Source organism: Electrona antarctica, assembly GCF_951216825.1.
Source record: "Electrona antarctica genome assembly, chromosome: 4".
Classification (NCBI taxonomy): Eukaryota; Metazoa; Chordata; class Actinopteri; order Myctophiformes; family Myctophidae; genus Electrona; species Electrona antarctica.
The window spans coordinates 4393025-4412435 of NC_136809.1; the positions used below are offsets into that span (position 1 = coordinate 4393025).

At 47.2% G+C, this 19411-nt stretch overlaps 1 protein-coding gene across 1 annotated transcript in view; it reads left to right on the forward strand.

Moving 5' to 3' along the window:
- The window catches only part of LOC306922508 (nidogen-1-like), a 72532-nt gene that overhangs the window by 16041 nt on the left and 37080 nt on the right, over positions 1 to 19411 (forward strand). The window contains exons 2-11 of the mRNA XM_079500167.1: positions 2808 to 2969; positions 3936 to 4076; positions 6206 to 6435; positions 7365 to 7521; positions 9928 to 10067; positions 10162 to 10400; positions 10982 to 11122; positions 12567 to 12818; positions 15913 to 16113; positions 17634 to 17870. Coding sequence (XP_079356293.1) covers positions 2808 to 2969; positions 3936 to 4076; positions 6206 to 6435; positions 7365 to 7521; positions 9928 to 10067; positions 10162 to 10400; positions 10982 to 11122; positions 12567 to 12818; positions 15913 to 16113; positions 17634 to 17870 — 1900 coding nt within the window. The remainder of the gene's footprint in view (positions 1 to 2807; positions 2970 to 3935; positions 4077 to 6205; positions 6436 to 7364; positions 7522 to 9927; positions 10068 to 10161; positions 10401 to 10981; positions 11123 to 12566; positions 12819 to 15912; positions 16114 to 17633; positions 17871 to 19411) is intronic.

Consider the following 19411-nt stretch of genomic DNA (forward strand, 5'->3'; position numbering starts at 1 on the left):
TGTGCTATTATCCTGGTGGAGACCTGTGCTATTATCCTGGTGGAGACCTGTGCTATTATCCTGGTGGAGACCTGTGCTATTATCCTGGTGGAGACCTGTGCTATTATCCTGGTGGAGACCTGTGCCCCGAGGGGAACTTTTGTCTTGGTGACTTGTCACAGATTGTACCATCTAATCTGTCATATAGCTGCCATCTAGTGGATGAATAGTTGATTGCACATTTTAAACCTACGCAAGCCTACAATAGCGACGTAAAGGGACTAAATAACCTTGCGGTACTGTGTGCGTTTTGACTCACCCCTCCGCAAGGCCAAACAGACTCTGTGGAGGCCTTTAGGGTCCTCCACCGTGACCCCTAGCAGTGTGTGACCCCCCCCTCCCCCTCTCTCCTTCCTGCCCCCCCTCCCCCTCATCCTGTTTTAACCATGATAAAACAACAACAGATAATCACTGACATGTGCTTCCTGTTAACATCCACAGAGACACTGCATGCTAAACAATATGGTCTCTGGAAACATCCTAGCCTATATGTTCAAATCTGTTGCTTTTCTGGAAATGTGTCTGGAATATATCTGGAATGGAGAGAGAGAGAGAGAGAGAGAGGAGAGAGAGAGAGAGAGAGAGAGAGAGAGAGATTTTCAATGCCACATTTGGTCACACTGGCAATTTTGGATTGATTGATTATATTGATTGATTGTATACTTTATTAAGAAAGGCGCGGTGGCACAGATTTATATGAAAGAAGACAGATCGTCCGCTTTTGAAACGGATGGTTTCCGGTTTGATTCCGTAGTCTCTCGCACCTGCATGGGTTAGTTAGTGTCAGAGTGTCTTGTAGAAAGACCTGAACCTCTTTAGCTGCTCCCGATGAGCAGGTGCACGGTTAATGGTTTCCTAATATGCCTTGTGCGTGCGTGCGTGCGTGCGTGCGTGCGTGCGTGCGTGCGTGCGTGCGTGTGCGTGTGTGTGTCACGGATGGAAAGCCATCTCTTTCTGCTCACCGTTCATCCTCTTCAACCCAAAGCCTCTCTAAGAAGTGGAGGAATTCAGTGGTATGTTAGCAACAGACAATAGATATCTAATACCTATCCAGGATTCTATATGGGGGGGGGGGACTGTGGTTTTCAGCTCTGCTGCTACATAACCTCGCCTCACCAGGCTTTCCACCTCGGAGGAAAGCCTGATCTCTGTTACAAAAGTGCCGTGTGAACCGGTCTGGAACGGATGATATCGTTACGTCATGTTGTAGTATTGTTTTGTAGTCATCAGGATGATATCGTTACATCATGTTGTAGTATTGTTTTGTAGTCATCAGGATGATATTGTTACGTCATGTTGTAGTATTGTTTTGTAGTCATCAGGATGATATCGTTACGTCATGTTGTAGTATTGTTTTGTAGTCATCAGGATGATATCGTTACGTCATGTTGTAGTATTGTTTTGTAGTCATCAGGATGATATCGTTACGTCATGTTGTAGTATTGTTTTGTAGTCATCAGGATGATATCGTTACGTCATGTTGTAGTATTGTTTTGTAGTCATCAGGATGATATCGTTACATCATGTTGTAGTATTGTTTTGTAGTCATCAGGATGATATTGTTACATCATGTTGTAGTATTGTTTTGTAGTCATCAGGATGATATCGTCACATCATGTTGTAGTATTGTTTTGTAGTCATCAGGATGATATCGTTACATCATGTTGTAGTATTGTTTTGTAGTCATCAGGATGATATCGTTACGTCATGTTGTAGTATTGTTTTGTAGTCATCAGGATGATATTGTTACGTCATGTTGTAGTATTGTTTTGTAGTCATCATGGATGATATCGTTACATCATGTTGTAGTATTGTTTTGTAGTCATCAGGATGATATCGTTACATCATGTTGTAGTATTGTTTTGTAGTCATCATGGATGATATCGTTACGTCATGTTGTAGTATTGTTTTGTAGTCATCAGGATGATATCGTTACATCATGTTGTAGTATTGTTTTGTAGTCATCAGGATGATATCGTTACATCATGTTGTAGTATTGTTTTGTAGTCATCAGGATGATATCGTTACATCATGTTGTAGTATTGTTTTGTAGTCATCATGGATGATATCGTTACGTCATGTTGTAGTATTGTTTTGTAGTCATCAGGATGATATCGTTACGTCATGTTGTAGTATTGTTTTGTAGTCATCAGGATGATATCGTTACATCATATTGTAGTATGTCGCGAGACATGGCCAAAGCATTTCCGGGGGTCCCCAACCAAAAACGTTGAGAACCCCTGCCTTACACCATCTTGACTTGTTCTTTGGTCACGTGAGATTGTCCACAGCTGTGCTACATTCCATGTTGTACATCATTCTGAGTGTTCCTGTGGGTTGTTTAAAGACGGCGTTCCTCTCCCTTTCACTTTAGTCTGAAGAAGAGCCTTAATTCACCCTTGTGGGTCTTCATCAGGTATACCTGACGAAGACCCACAAGGGTCGAAACGTTGTACCTTCAATAAATATTTTCCTGGGATCAGAGAAACAGTGTGCGGACATCCCTTCCTTTTCATTGTATGTATATTTTTGACCAGCACCTGTAGAATTTCTGGAGATGTGCTTCCTGTTGGATCCTATCCCTCTGTATCGTCTACCAGAGGGTAGAACACCCAAAAATAGTCATATAGGAAACCCTAGCAAAGCAATGTTTGTGTTTACACAAAACCTCAAAGCTCGACATATATATGGAGTCCCTCATAAAACCAATGAAGACGAATATAATCAAGAACATCCCGTTTAAATCCAACGCGTTCCTTCCTTCACAGATCAACACCAACGGGCTGGTGGGCGTGGCCGAGCCCACACCGGAGGCGGAGTATCTGGGCAAGCTCCCGTCCAGCTTCAGGATGGTCGCCGCCCTGCTGGGCGACCTGGACACCAGCGACGGTCGGGGGAGGGTGTACTTCCGCCAGGACAGCAGCCCTAAGGTATATGATGTCATAGGAGGGGAAGGAGGGTGTACTACCGCCAGGACATCAGCCCTAAGGTATGATGTCATAGGAGGGGAAGGAGGGTGTACTACCGCCAGGACATCAGCCCTAAGGTATGATGTCATAGGAGGGGAAGGAGGGTGTACTACCGCCAGGACATCAGCCCTAAGGTATGATGTCATAGGAGGGGAAGGAGGGTGTACTACCGCCAGGACATCAGCCCTAAGGTATGATGTCATAGGAGGGGAAGGAGGGTGTACTACCGCCAGGACATCAGCCCTAAGGTATGATGTCATAGGAGGGGAAGGAGGGTGTACTACCGCCAGGACATCAGCCCTAAGGTATGATGTCATAGGAGGGGAAGGAGGGTGTACTACCGCCAGGACATCAGCCCTAAGGTATGATGTCATAGGAGGGGAAGGAGGGTGTGCAGAACAGTGGTTCCCAAAGTGGGGTCCGGGGACCCCCAGGGGTCCTTGAGTGAGTTCCAGGGGGTCCCCAGCTAAATGATAGTTTGGAACCAAATGGACCCTTATGGGTCCGTTAACTCTGAGAGTGTACAAATGGACCCTTATGGGTCCGTTAACTCTGAGAGTGTACAAATGGACCCTTATGGGTCCGTTAACTCTGAGAGTGTACAAATGGACCCTCACGGGTCCGTTAACTCTGAGAGTGTACAAATGGACCCTTATGGGTCCGTTAACTCTGAGAGTGTACAAATGGACCCTTATGGGTCCGTTAACTCTGAGAGTGTACAAATGGACCCTCACGGGTCCGTTAACTCTGAGAGTGTACAAATGGACCCTTATGGGTCCGTTAACTCTGAGAGTGTACAAATGGACCCTTATGGGTCCGTTAACTCTGAGAGTGTACAAATGGACCCTCACGGGTATACTACCGACTATGCCACCGTGCCCCCATTTAATTCAGTTTGATTAAGTCTTACACTGCTACTCCTCCCAGGTCCTGCAGAGGGCAGCGCAGCACATCAGCCAGGCCTTCCCCAACGACGATAACGTGGATCCCGTCCACGCCATCGTCGTCACCTGGGAGAACGTAGCGCCCTTCGGTGGCTCCAGCAGAGGAGACGGGCTGGACAGGAAGGTGAGGAACCAACCGCCGCTGTTGTGGTTCTGTTACAGCCATGATATAAGCGCTGGGTCGGCCATGTGGTTCTGTTACAGTCATAATATAGTCACTGGGTCGGCCATGTGGTTCTGTTACAGTCATAATATAGTCACCGGGTCTGCCATGTTGGCCATGTGGTTAAAAAATCACACCCATGTGACGTGAGGGGCGCTAATATATTAAAGTCTAACTCATGTTGATTAGGTGATATAAAACAAACGGTGCCAACACAAACATTAAACGCCATTAACTCAATGGTCGCCAAGGACTTATTTAACTTCTTTTTCATGATGTCCTGGAGCGCCAAGGACGTGTTTTTCGTGTTTTATAACATGGTAAAAAAATTAAAAAAAATACTTTTTTTTGAAATAAATAAAAAAATATAAAATAAAATAAAATATATATGGTGGCGGTCTGGGCCTTTTGGCGCCCCCTGGTGGCGATGACAATATGATGTAAACGACACATTATGACGTAAATTGTCCCTTCATTGTCAGTGGCATTTACAAAACAAACATTGAACTAAAGACAAACATTAAACTAAACCTATGTGTATAGGAGGGGCTAGCGCCCCTCAAAAAGTACCAATCTTGGCACAGAATGAGTCACTGTTTTAGTCGACTAAATGAACCCTGTCCCGGTGTGGTTGTGTTCATCAGAGGAACACCTGTTTTAGTCGACTAAATGAACCCTTGTGTCATCAGAGGAACACCTGTTTTAGTCGACTAAATGAACCCTTGTGTCATCAGAGGAACACCTGTTTTAGTCGACTAAATGAACCCTGTCCCGGTGTGGTTGTGTTCATCAGAGGAACACCTGTTTTAGTCGACTAAATTAACCCTGTCCCGGTGTGGTTGTGTTCATCAGAGGAACACCTGTTTTAGTCGACTAAATGAACCCTTGTGTCATCAGAGGAACACCTGTTTTAGTCGACTAAATGAACCCTTGTGTCATCAGAGGAACACCTGTTTTAGTCGACTAAATTAACCCTTGTGTCATCAGAGGAACACCTGTTTTAGTCGACTAAATGAACCCTGTCCCGGTGTGGTTGTGTTCATCAGAGGAACACCTGTTTTAGTCGACTAAATGAACCCTTGAGTCATCAGAGGAACACCTGTTTTAGTCGACTAAATGAACCCTGTCCCGGTGTGGTTGTGTTCATCAGAGGAACACCTGTTTTAGTCGACTAAATGAACCCTTGAGTCATCAGAGGAACACCTGTTTTAGTCGACTAAATGAACCCTTGTGTCATCAGAGGAACACCTGTTTTAGTCGACTAAATGAACCCTTGTGTCATCAGAGGAACACCTGTTTTAGTCGACTAAATTAACCCTGTCCCGGTGTGGTTGTGTTCATCAGAGGAACACCTGTTTTAGTCGACTAAATGAACCCTTGTGTCATCAGAGGAACACCTGTTTTAGTCGACTAAATGAACCCTTGTGTCATCAGAGGAACACCTGTTTTAGTCGACTAAATGAACCCTGTCCCGGTGTGGTTGTGTTCATCAGAGGAACACCTGTTTTAGTCGACTAAATGAACCCTTGAGTCATCAGAGGAACACCTGTTTTAGTCGACTAAATGAACCCTGTCCCGGTGTGGTTGTGTTCATCAGAGGAACACCTGTTTTAGTCGACTAAATGAACCCTGTCCCGGTGTGGTTGTGTTCATCAGAGAAACACCTGTTTTAGTCGACTAAATGAACCCTGTCCCGGTGTGGTTGTGTTCATCAGAGGAACACCTGTTTTAGTCGACTAAATTAACCCTTGAGTCATCAGAGGAACACCTGTTTTAGTCGACTAAATTAACCCTGTCCCGGTGTGGTTGTGTTCATCAGAGGAACACCTGTTTTAGTCGACTAAATGAACCCTTGTGTCATCAGAGGAACACCTGTTTTAGTCGACTAAATGAACCCTTGTGTCATCAGAGGAACACCTGTTTTAGTCGACTAAATGAACCCTTGTGTTCATCAGAGGAACACCTGTTTTAGTCGACTAAATGAACCCTTGTGTCATCAGAGGAACACCTGTTTTAGTCGACTAAATGAACCCTTGTGTCATCAGAGGAACACCTGTTTTAGTCGACTAAATGAACCCTTGTGTCATCAGAGGAACACCTTCCAGCTGGTCATCGCCTCCATGGAGTCCGCCTCCTACGCCCTCATGCTGTACCCCGAGGACGGCCTGCAGTACCTCTCCACCGCCGCGGGGGGCGACACTAGGCCCCTGGAGGCCGGCTTCGTCCAAGGCCAGGTGAAGGGCTGGTTCGGCTGGAACAACCCCGGGGAGTACTACCGCACCACCACCGAAGAAGAGGAGTCCGTCCGCCAACTCACAGAGTACGTATACGTTATAATAACGAGCTTTGGGAACACCTGCTAACTCAGCATTATTCTTAACGCTGCTATAAGCAATAATATGTCAACATTTTAATAATGACCTTTTTATTCTTTATTTTTGAGTGGTGTAAACCACTCCTACAACTGGCTTTTTTGTGCAGAAAAAATGAGCATGGTTGCTATGTTCAAAATAATTTCTGACGTAACTGGATGACCGTAGCAACCATGCTCATTTTTTCTGCACAAAAAAAGCCAGTTGTGAAATCACATCCGGGTGTGATTTCATTACGTCAGATCAGAGCTGATCAGGCTATATAATACCTTACCTTATATAATACCTCACATCGGACAAAAACTCCAGCTGAATCAACTTGATGATTTGTGACCATGAAGTTGATTCAGCTGATCATGCTATATAAAACCTTACACCACTCAGTTCACATGGGTGTGATTTTTTTGGTATTCAGACAGCCAGCAATGGGTAGAACGCTCCCCAAAATAAATTAGTCTCTGTGACACATCTAGGAGACGCAATCTGCATTCAAAGATGTTCCTAGAAGCTTTGTCATTGGTCGAAAAAAACCCGGTCGCAATGACTAACCAATCAGGAAGCAGACAGGCACATCGACCAACGACAAAGCTTCTAGGAAAATCTTTGAATGCAGATTGCGGCCCCTAGATGTGTCACAGAGACTACATTTTTTTGGGAGCGTTCTACCCATTGCTGGCTGTCTGAATACCAAACATTTTTTAAATAAAAAAGTCATTGACATTTTGACATATTATTGCTTATAGCAGCTTTAAGGCATCGAAAGTGTTATCATTATACATCCATCTTTATTAATGAAACAAACTACATCAGCTTCAGCCTACAGATGGTTTAAAGGGTTAACTAATCGTGACCTCATTTCCTCTTGCCCGCACAACAGGAACACCAACTCGGGCCGACGTGGCGTCTGGGTTTACGAGATCGGCACCTCTCCGTACTTCATCGAAATCACGCCCGGCGAGGTGAAAGACCCCGCCCAGGACGGGGGGGAGGGGCCTCGGGCGACGGAGCGGCCGAGACAAACCGGCGGACAACAGGTAGGGTTGTATAACGAGAGGTGACAACAGGGTTGTGTAACGAGAGGTCTTCGGGTGACAACAGGGTTGTAACGAGAGGTCTTCAGGTGACAACAGGGTTGTAACGAGAGGTCTTCAGGTGACAACAGGGTTGTAACGAGAGGTCTTCAGGTGACAACAGGGTTGTAACGAGAGGTCCTCAGGTGACAACAGGGTTGTATAATGAGAGGTATTCAGGTGACAACAGGGTTGTAACGAGAGGTCTTCAGGTGACAACAGGGTTGTAACGAGAGGTCTTCAGGTGACAACAGGGTTGTAACGAGAGGTCTTCAGGTGACAACAGGGTTGTAACGAGAGGTCTTCAGGTGACAACAGGGTTGTAACGAGAGGTCCTCAGGTGACAACAGGGTTGTATAATGAGAGGTATTCAGGTGACAACAGGGTTGTAACGAGAGGTCTTCAGGTGACAACAGGGTTGTAACGAGAGGTCTTCAGGTGACAAGAGGGTTGTATAACAAGAGGTCTTCAGGTGACAACAGGGTTGTAACGAGAGGTCCTCAGGTGACAACAGGGTTGTAACGAGAGGTCTTCAGGTGACAACAGGGTTGTAACGAGAGGTCTTCAGGTGACAACAGGGTTGTGTAACGAGAGGTCTTCGGGTGACAACAGGGTTGTAACGAGAGGTCTTCCGGTGACAACAGGGTTGTAACGAGAGGTCTTCAGGTGACAACAGGGTTGTAACGAGAGGTCCTCAGGTGACAACAGGGTTTTGTAACGAGAGGTCTTCAGGTGACAACAGGGTTGTATAACGAGAGGTATTCAGGTGACAACAGGGTTGTAACGAGAGGTCTTCAGGTGACAACAGGGTTGTAACGAGAGGTCTTCAGGTGACAACAGGGTTGTATAACAAGAGGTCTTCAGGTGACAACAGGGTTGTAACGAGAGGTCCTCAGGTGACAACAGGGTTGTGTAACGAAAGGTCTTCAGGTGACAACAGGGTTGTATAACGAGAGGTCTTCAGGTGACAACAGGGTTGTAACGAGAGGTCCTCAGGTGACAACAGGGTTGTGTAACGAAAGGTCTTCAGGTGACAACAGGGTTGTATAACGAGAGGTCTTCAGGTGACAACAGGGTTGTGTAACGAGAGGTCTTCAGGTGACAACAGGGTTGTATAACGAGAGGTCTTCAGGTGACAACAGGGTCGTGTAACGAGAGGTCTTCAGGTGACAACAGGGTTGTAACGAGAGGTCTCCAGGTGACAACAGGGTTGTAACGATAGGTCTTCAGGTGACAACAGGGTTGTGTAACGAGAGGTCTTCAGGTGACAACAGGGTTGTATAACGAGAGGTCTTCAGGCGACAACAGGGTTGTATAACGAGAGGTCTTCAGGCGACAACAGGGTTGTATAACGAGAGGTCTTCAGGCGACAACAGGGTTGTAACGAGAGGTCTTCAGGTGACAACAACAGGTTTGTGTAACTAGAGGTCTTCAGGTGACAACAGGGTTGTAACGAGAGGTCTTCAGGTGACAACAGGGTTGTGTAACGAGAGGTCTTCAGGTGACAACAGGGTTGTATAACGAGAGGTCTTCAGGTGACAACCGGGTTGTAACGAGAGGTCTTCAGGTGACAACAACAGGTTTGTGTAACTAGAGGTCTTCAGGTGACAACAGGGTTGTAACGAGAGGTCTTCAGGTGACAACAGGGTTGTGTAACGAGAGGTCTTCAGGTGACAACAGGGTTGTGTAACGAGAGGTCTTCAGGTGACAACAGGGTTGTGTAACGAGAGGTCTTCGGGTGACAACAGGGTTGTGTAACGAGAGGTCTTCAGGTGACAACAGGGTTGTGTAACGAGAGGTCTTCAGGTGACAACAGGGTTGTGTAACGAGAGGTCTTCAGGTGACAACAGGGTTGTAACGAGAGGTCTTCAGGTGACAACAGGGTTGTGTAACGAGAGGTCTTCAGGTGACAACAGGGTTGTATAACGAGAGGTCTTAAGGTGACAACAGGGTTGTATAACGAGAGGTCTTCAGGTGACAACAGGGTTGTGTAACGAGAGGTCTTCAGGTGACAACAGGGTTGTGTAACGAGAGGTCTTCAGGTGACAACAGGGTTGTGTAAAGAGAGGTCTTCAGGTGACAACAGGGTTGTATAACGAGAGGTCTTCAGGTAAAACCGAGACCTGAAAATACCCGGTAAAACGTAATAGCGCTACTGTGTAACTCTTGATGATAACTTTGGCATTCGGTCATTTCGGGGCCTCTGTTTTTGTACGGGTATGGTCCGACATCCCTCTGTGCTGCTCGGGGTAGGAACTCATACCGTGTCCGTTCGGCTCTGGGTACATTTTTCACAGATCTATTTGGGTACGGGTCGGTCAAATTGGACTTGGAATTGCAAAAATAATTGTGATTATCTCAAATAATAAGGAGGGTGCGTTTCCCGCCTACGACGCTGCGACCCCCACGGTGGACTACGAACAGGAAGTGGAGTTTACGACAGAGGACCCAGAATATCCCGACATCGAGACCCCCCCGCCAAGACGCTACCCCCCCGACACACACCCACGGTCAGTGACCAATGAGCATTAGTGAAGAGCTTATTGAACTTTACGAAGATATGTGGAAAATGGCCAAAGTATAATCACCTTTCACTGAACAAAGGTACCCCGAACCTGAGCGACCCAGGTACCCCGAACCCGAGCGACCCAGGTACCCCGAACCCGAGCGACCCAGGAACCCCGAACCCGAGCGACCCAGGTATCCCGAACCCGAGCGACCCAGGTACGCCGAACCCGAGCGACCCAGGTACAGCGTTCCAGAGCCTGTGCGGCCGGTACCTCCACATTCTCGCCCCCAGAACCCTCAGATCGTGGTGGTGGATGAAGACCTGGATGTAGACGGTAAAGAACACAAACGGCTAAATAAACAGCTAACAGTACCACTTCACACGGTCAGGAAGATACAGCCAGTGGCGTGCACAGATAGACACTAGGGCAGGCTTCCCCAATAGGCGGCCCGCGGGCCATTTAAAAAAAAAATGTTTTAGGGGGTCTCAGATATAAATGGCATTAAATGGGGGTCAGTAGCCTATGCATGTCAAACTGGGCATCCTTTTCAAATGGGGTCTTGCCCTGAAAATTAATTTTCAGGGCAAGACCTCGACCTCGTGTGTGCGGACTCGCAATCTATAAATCTCACACTATTAAGGCAACCGGCCGGTTCCACGCGCTGCACAAGGTGCCCTTTTTTCACTTGAGCACCTGCCCCTCTAAATGTCTGTGCATGCCACTGGATACAGCAAAATGTTATTCAATAATTCATGAACCTCGCTCGTAATATAGGAGGCCCCACATTTGCTCTTTCAACGTGTTGCGTGTTATTCTTTTGCAGTGTTTTCGTACAACTTTGATACGTGTTGCGTGTTATTTTTTTGCAGTGTTTTCGTACAACTTTGAGACGTGTTGTGTGTTATTTCTTGCAGTGTTTTCGTACAACTTTGAGACGTGCGCTAAGAACAGACACAGGTGTTCGTCGTTCGCCGACTGCAGAGACTACAGCACCGGGTTCTGCTGCCACTGTCGGCCCGGTTTCTACGGCAACGGCAAGGACTGCGTCGCAGACGGTGAGTCGTTTGAATAGGCTCCGCCTCATTGTGGATCTGCTGTTTTCAAAAGACTAGACCTGTACGTATCCGTCGGCCACTGGCCTACTTGAGAACGATGCAACTTGGGAACCTAATAACACCCGTTGTCAACTTGTCATAGCACCCGTTTGAACTGTCTGTCTGTGTCCCTTTTGTGCCCATAACTGTATATGGAGATCTCTGTATCTGACTGTCTGTCTGCCTGTGCCTGAAGAGTACTGCAAACTGACTGTGAAAAGTGTACTGGTTAAGTCATCAATTGTCAGGTGTGGGGTTGCCATGGCAATTAATTGGCTGAGGCAGAGGCTGGGAATTGCACAGGTGAGGGGATTTAGGCTGATTATGCCCACTGGCAGAGCCTGAGCAGAGCCTTTTGTGGTGGTTCTGGAGAACCGTGGGTACGACCGACTCGATACCGGGCACTGCACTCTCTGTGGAGGTGTGGAGCGCGTGTGTCGAATGTGAAGTCGGTGGGGCAAACGGTTCTCGAGTTACGTGCATTAGCCTACAACCGTACGCACACACACGCACGCAGACATGCACGCACGCAGACACACAGGGACGTGGCACATTTATAGTAGGATTTGTATACATTCGAAAACGTGAAATGAGACATTCTGATTGATTGATTGATTGATTGATTGAAATATGTATTAACTGTTTGCAGAATTACAGTACATTTCAAGCACAAACTCAATACAAAGACTGTTAACTGTGAGTGGACGACCCAATTAGCATTACACTTGTTTACAAGAGGGTCCACCATGTTCAATTCATCAAAACACGAGACGTACACATAGACACTTCTATATAGTCAAAGAAGTGAGAACTTTCAACTTTTGGTACTTTAAGAGCATTTTTATACCAATACTATTTCTATATTGCAGCATTGATTATTTTACTCAAGCACAACAAAATGTGACAACTTTTTTCCAAACGTATAGAGCACCGAAGTCCTGACGTAACTCGCTCATCCCTTCGATTCCCCTGGTTCGCGGAAGTAATTTCTCTATGGAGAATAACATGGGCTCATCTTAATATCGTCTCATATAAGCGTTGTGGTCCAATAATAAACAAGCTGTCTCTGCGCTATTGTCGGGGAGGTGTCTCTGTATCAGTCACTCATATATGATACAGTCTGTTTCTAGCGAAAATGTAACTAATTCAGTAGCAGTAACATTAGCGTTTTCTCTCAGTCAGTTGATTCTTCATATCCATATGAGTGAAACGGCCGGGATGACATGTTTATTTTTCAAACACAGTTCTTATATGAGGCGATCTAAAATCCCCCTATGGGGATTACAATACAAATAAAAAGTACACGAACCTGTGAATTTGCGCCCTCTACCGATATTGACGTCAGACTTCGGTGCTCTATAACACTGTCTCCACAGACATCCTAAACGTACCACTGTCTCCACAGGCATCCCACAGAGGATGAACGGGAAGGTGAACGGACGCCTGTTCCTGGGCGGCTCCGCGACCGCGCTGGAGCTGGTCAACAACGACCTGCACTCCTACGCCGTGCCCAACGACGGCCGCGCCTACGTGGCCATCAGCAGCATCCCCGACGCCCTGGGACCCTCGCTGCTGCCCCTCTTCTCCGTGGGAGGGGTCATCGGCTGGGCCTTCGCTCTGGAGCAGCCCGGAGCCCAGAACGGATTCAGTCTGATTGGTGAGTCTATAGCAGTGTCTCTCTCAGTGGCGTGCACAGATAGACACTTGGGGGTGCTAGAGCACCCCCTGCCCTTTTCCCTCTGGACAAATGTGCCCTTAAAAAACTTGTACAGTGTACAGTGTACAGTATGTGGACCATGGTGATATTGATCAATTCTTGATAAAAAGCTTCTAATATATTATTTAGGCCCCAAAATCTATAAATCTCACACTATTAAGGCAACCGGCCGGTTCCACGCGCTGCACAAGGTGCCCTTTTTTCACTTGAGCACCTGCCCCTCTAAATGTCTGTGCACGCCACTGGTCTCTCTTCTCTATTTGTTTTAACCCATGTAGACCTGAGAACGATTCTACAAATTCCTTCTAAATCCTGACAGTTTTCTGAAAACCCCTGTGTTTCTATATCAGTCGTTCTCAAACATTATATGTAATTGGCCACCGACCCCTATCTGAAAATATGTAGTTCTAGAAAATCGCTAGCCTATAGCAACCCTCTCTGGGAGAGCAGCGAGAATCAGCACAGCTGATTTCTTTATGTTTTGATTAGGCGTTCCATCGTGCTCGTTTAAGCACGGCTAGATGGCCGTTTCGACCAATCACATTGCTTCCTCGAAACGACCTGTTGTGTAATAATGCTTTCATGCTTCAAGGACGACTCAAGCTGTTGTTTGGACAGCTGTTTGGGAGTGTGTCTGAAAATGAACGTGTTTCTAATGAGTGTGTATGTGAGACGGCATTCCTACTACTATACACACAGCGTCGTGCACTTCTTGTGTGTGTGTGTGTGTGTGTGTGTGTGTGTGTGTGTGTGTGTGTGTGTGTGTGTGTGTGTGTGTGTGTGTGTGTGTGTGTGTGTGTGTGTGTGTGTGTGCGCGCGCGCGTGCGTGCGTGCGTGCGTGCGTGCGTGCGTGCGTGCGTGCGTGCGTGCGGAGCAGTGTGGAGCCCTACAAGGAGATCTACCAGTATGGAAGCAACCGTACGTAATGTATCATAACGTCATTATTGATCTACCAGTATGGAAGCAACCGTACGTCTATCATAACGTCATTATTGCCAGTACGACGCCCTGAGGGCGAGAAGCGACCGAGGTCGCGCTGAAACAACAGAGCTTCTTAACTCCTATAGCGCCATTGCCGTTGATTAATGCCAATTGAAGCCTCATTTTGATACTAACGCTTACCGCCATTGCTGTTGATTAATGGCAATTGCGCTTTTATAGTGCATTCGATCGATCGAGCCATAATGCTACTTACGTTAGCCGGTTAGCTAGCTATGTTGTTAGCACAGCACTGGATCGTCCATCTTAGATCGTCGTCGCCATAATAATCCATTCTATCCGTTTCTTTCAATCGCCTGTATCTCCTATTCCTTGTCCCAGATGGCTTTTTTGGCGGCACATGCAGAGCCGGCGATGTGGAGCTCTCCAGAGCTCCGGTTTGGATTCACATTGTAAACAAGGCCTGCCCAGCTCCGTTCAGCTTCCTAGTTTATGTCTACTGCTAGTGGACCAGAAATGTGGCTTTTCAAAATAAGAGCTCAAATGGAAAAAATGCTGGCGTGAATTAGATCCTAATTTTTCAATAAATGCTGGCGGATTAAGAGTTAACACTTTCAGCGCATCAAACCCTGTACTTTGAGTCTACATGGTTTGATGAGGTCAGATCAACATATGGAAAGTAAAAACCTTTCATACAGAATTAAGGACTTTGGGCCCATCCTGTGGCTGTTGGACAGCTGTTTGGGAGTGTGTCTGAAAATGAACGTGTTTCTAATGAGTGTGTATGTGAGACGGCATTCCTACTACTATACACACAGCGTCGTGCACTTCTTGTGTGTGTGTGTGTGTGTGTGTGTGTGTGTGTGTGTGTGTGTGTGTGTGTGTGTGTGTGTGTGTGTGCGTGTGCGTGTGCGTGCGCGTGTGCGTGCGTGCGTGCGTGCGTGCGTGCGTGCGTGCGTGCGTGCGTGCGTGCGTGCGTGCGTGCGTGCGTGCGTGCGTGCGTGCGTGCGTGCGTGCGTGCGTGCGTGCGAGGAGCATTCCTGTGCATTCCTACAGTGTGTGTGAGGACAGACTGTCCTGTTATGTTACGTTATGTTATGTTATGTACTGTAAGTACAGAGCAGCATATTACCATATGTTAGTCTGTACTTAATGACAGGGTCATGGTTCTAAGCCCATTTAGGCCTGACCTCGGAAATTCTTCTAAATCCTCCAGTTTTCTGAAATAAATATTTTCACGATTTAAAAAAAAAATAGCAGACCTACAAGCTCGTAGCGCGCCACTCGGTGGCGCGCTATGAGCTTGTAGATCTGCTATTTAAAAAAAAATAGCAGACCTACAAGCTCATAGCGCGCCACTCGGTGGTGCGCTATGAGCTTGTAGATCTGCTATTTTTCAATAGCTAAATTATAACATAATGTTTAAAACACCAAAAGGGGTTAACAGTGGTGGGAAAAGGAATACATTTCAGTAAAACTATCAATATTCCCTTACAAGTAAATGGTCAGAATTCTAAATGTACTTGAGTAAAAGTACAAAGGTGTTTGTGAGCTTGTAGATTGGCTGTTTTCAAATGGCCGAAATATATATATATATATATATATATATATATATATATATATATATATATATATATAAAATAGGGCTGAAGTGGTTAGGTTTGTTTTGTAATAATAATCTAAATCTACAAAGTAACTAGTAATTGTACAGTGCGTAATTACTTTCCACCAATGGTTCTTTGGGTTTCTTCATCGTTACATCTTTACTTTGCACTACGGTCGGCCACCGTGCACACGAGGACGTCTACATGAGGGCATGCACCGTGCATGAGGATGTGCACTGTAGAAGCTTTTCCACTCCCGTCAGAATCTAACTCCCCATCGTTGCTCACGCTATTGCTATTAGCATTCAAGATGGTCGAGAACATTATGAGAGGACAATATTGTTCTGTTGGACGGGTTTCTGAACTGCCCACAAAAAGTGGTGAAGTGGTCCTTTAAATATAATATCCAAGATGTTTCAAAAGACATATTCATCTCTCTCTCTCTCTCTCTCTCTCTCTCTCTCTTCCCCCCCCTCCTCCCCCCCCCCCAGGTGGAGAGTTCTCTCGTCAGGCGGAGGTGGTGTTCCAGCCGGGCGGTGAGAGGGTGACCATCACGCAGGACTTCCAGGGCATCGATGAGCACGGCCACCTGGCGGTCAGCACGCGCCTGGAGGGCCGTCTCCCCGAGGTGCCCCAGGGGGCCACGGTGCAGGTGGAGCCCTACAAGGAGATCTACCAGTATGGAAGCAACCGTACGTAATGTATCATAACGTCATTATTGATCTACCAGTATGGAAGCAACCGTACGTCTATCAGCCCTACAAGGAGATCTACCAGTATGGAAGCAACCGTACGTATATCAGCCCTACAAGGAGATCTACCAGTATGGAAGCAACCGTACGTCTATCAGCCCTACAAGGAGATCTACCAGTATGGAAGCAACCGTACGTATATCAGCCCTACAAGGAGATCTACCAGTATGGAAGCAACCGTACGTATATCAGCCCTACAAGGAGATCTACCAGTATGGAAGCAACCGTACGTATATCAGCCCTACAAGGAGATCTACCAGTATGGAAGCAACCGTACGTCTATCATAACGTCATTATTGCCAGTACGACGCCCTGAGGGCGAGAAGCGACCGAGGTCGCGCTGAAACAACAGAGCTTCTTAACTCCTATAGCGCCATTGCCGTTGATTAATGCCAATTGAAGCCTCATTTTGATACTAACGCTTACCGCCATTGCTGTTGATTAATGGCAATTGCGCTTTTATAGTGCATTCGATCGATTGAGCCATAATGCTACTTACGTTAGCCGGTTAGCTAGCTATGTTGTTAGCACAGCACTAGATCGTCCATCTTAGATCGTCGTCGCCATAATAATCCATTCTATCCGTTTCTTTCAATCGCCTGTATCTCCTATTCCTTGTCCCAGATGGCTTTTTTGGCGGCACATGCAGAGCCGGCGATGTGGAGCTCTCCAGAGCTCCGGTTTGGATTCACATTGTAAACAAGGCCTGCCCAGCTCCGTTCAGCTTCCTAGTTTATGTCTACTGCTAGTGGACCAGAAATGTGGCTTTTCAAAATAAGAGCTCAAATGGAAAAAATGCTGGCGTGAATTAGATCCTAATTTTTCAATAAATGCTGGCGGATTAAGAGTTAACACTTTCAGCGCATCAAACCCTGTACTTTGAGTCTACATGGTTTGATGAGGTCAGATCAACATATGGAAAGTAAAAACCTTTCATACAGAATTAAGGACTTTGGGCCCATCCTGTGGCTCCTCCCATAGACATATATAATGGCTAGATGGCTCAAGGCGGAGTCTCTGACGTAGTTCACCCGGCGGCCATCTTGCTGAGGCGCTACAGTACAGTATGTTCAATGGCAGCTCAAACAAAAACAGTCGTAACTCCCTCAAATCTTGACGGATTTACAAACGGGTTGGTTTATTACAAACGTTGTCAACGTGGCTATGATTAAGGACGCTTATCTGCTTCATTTTGTTTTTTATATGAACGTTGTATAAAAGCATATAAGTATGCGGACGTCTCTGACGTTTATAACAAACCAAACCGTTTGAAAATCGGTTGAAAATCGAGCAAGTTATGGTTATTTAAAAGTACATGATCCATAGTCACAATGTTATGCTGCCCCGAGGTAAGATGGCCGCCACGTAGCAACGTCGCTCTCCATTGGCCAGAGCGCGGGTGAGCCATTTAGCCTTCTTATATATATATATATATATCTATGGCTCCTCCCCCTCTCCAGTGATCACGTCGTCCTCCAGCCGCCACTTCACCGTCAGCCTATCGGACGGCGGCGTGGAGAGGCGGAGCTACCAGTGGCGGCAGAGCATCACGTACCGCAGCTGTTCCCACGCCGACAGCCCCGCCCCCCCGCCCGCCGCTGCCCAGCAGCTCAGCGTCGACCACGTCTTCGTGTTCCACGACGTCGAGAACCGCCTGATCCGATTCGCCACCAGCAACAAGATAGGATCTGTCCAGGGTGAGTGAACCAATCAGAGACAAGATAGGACCTGTCCACAGTGAGTATGAGACCAATCAGAGACAAGATAGGACATGTCCACAGTGAGTATGGGACCAATCAGAGACAAGATAGGATCTGTCCAGGGTGAGTATAGAACCAATCAGAGACAAGATAGGACCTGTCCAATGAAATTAAATGATTACTATATTTACTCAGGGTATCTGGGCTAAGCTCAAGAACTTGTTTCCAGCCAGGCCCTGCTCATAGAACATTTCATCGTAGTGGTTCAATGCCTTGTTCAAGGGCACTTCAGCGGTGGTAATTTGAACGTGTCGGACCGCTGATTCGAACTGGCGACCTTCCGGTATCAAGACCGCTCCGCAATCCGTTCGGCCACCGCTGCCCCTCTACAGTGAGTATGGGACCAATGAGAGACAAGATAGGACCTGTCCACAGTGAGTATGGGACCAATCAGAGACAAGATAGGACCTGTACACAGTAGCCTCGGAAACCCAGATCTTTTTATTTCCAAGGAGAAAAAAAAAAGTCTGGGGCCGAGTCCACTTCAATTCGGCATAGAGTAACGCAAACGTGATCACTCTCTGCTGATTTCTGATCGTCTGCACCTTTGTTAAATTGACGCACACACTCACACACGTACACACACACACACACACACACACACACACACACACACACACACACACACACACACACACACACACACACACACACTCCTCTCTCTCTCTCTGTCGCTCTAATTAATTAGTCTCATGTCGCTCAGCTGTGTCTAGATTCTCCCGGCGGATCCTGCCGGGAGCTGCCTATATGCCATAGAAAGCATAGGTGGACCCTATGGGTGGACCCCAGGGAGCTGCCCTATGCCATAGAAAGCATAGGTGTACCCTATGGGTGGACCCCAGGGAGCTGCCTATATGCCATAGAAAGCATAGGTGGACCCTATGGGTGGACCCCAGGGAGCTGCCCTATGCCATAGAAAGCATAGGTGGACCCTATGGGTGGACCCCAGGGAGCTGCCCTATGCCATAGAAAGCATAGGTGGACCCTATGGGTGGACCCCAGGGAGCTGCCCTATGCCATAGAAAGCATAGGTGGACCCTATGGGTGGACCCCAGGGAGCTGCCCTATGCCATAGAAAGCATAGGTGGACCCTATGGGTGGACCCCAGGGAGCTGCCTATATGCCATAGAAAGCATAGGTGGACCCTATGGGTGGACCCCAGGGAGCTGCCCTATGCCATAGAAAGCATAGTTGGACCCTATGGGTGGACCCCAGGCTACTGACATAGAAAGCATAGGTGGACCCTATGGGTGGACCCCAGGGAGCTGCCCTATGCCATAGAAAGCATAGGTGTACCCTATGGGTGGACCCCAGGGAGCTGCCTATGCCATAGAAAGCATAGGTGGACCCTTTGGGTGGACCCCAGGGAGCTGCCGATGCCAAAGAAAGCATAGGTGGACCCTATGGGTGGACCCCAGGGAGCTGCCCTATGCCATAGAAAGCATAGGTGGACCCTATGGGTGGACCCCAGGCTACTG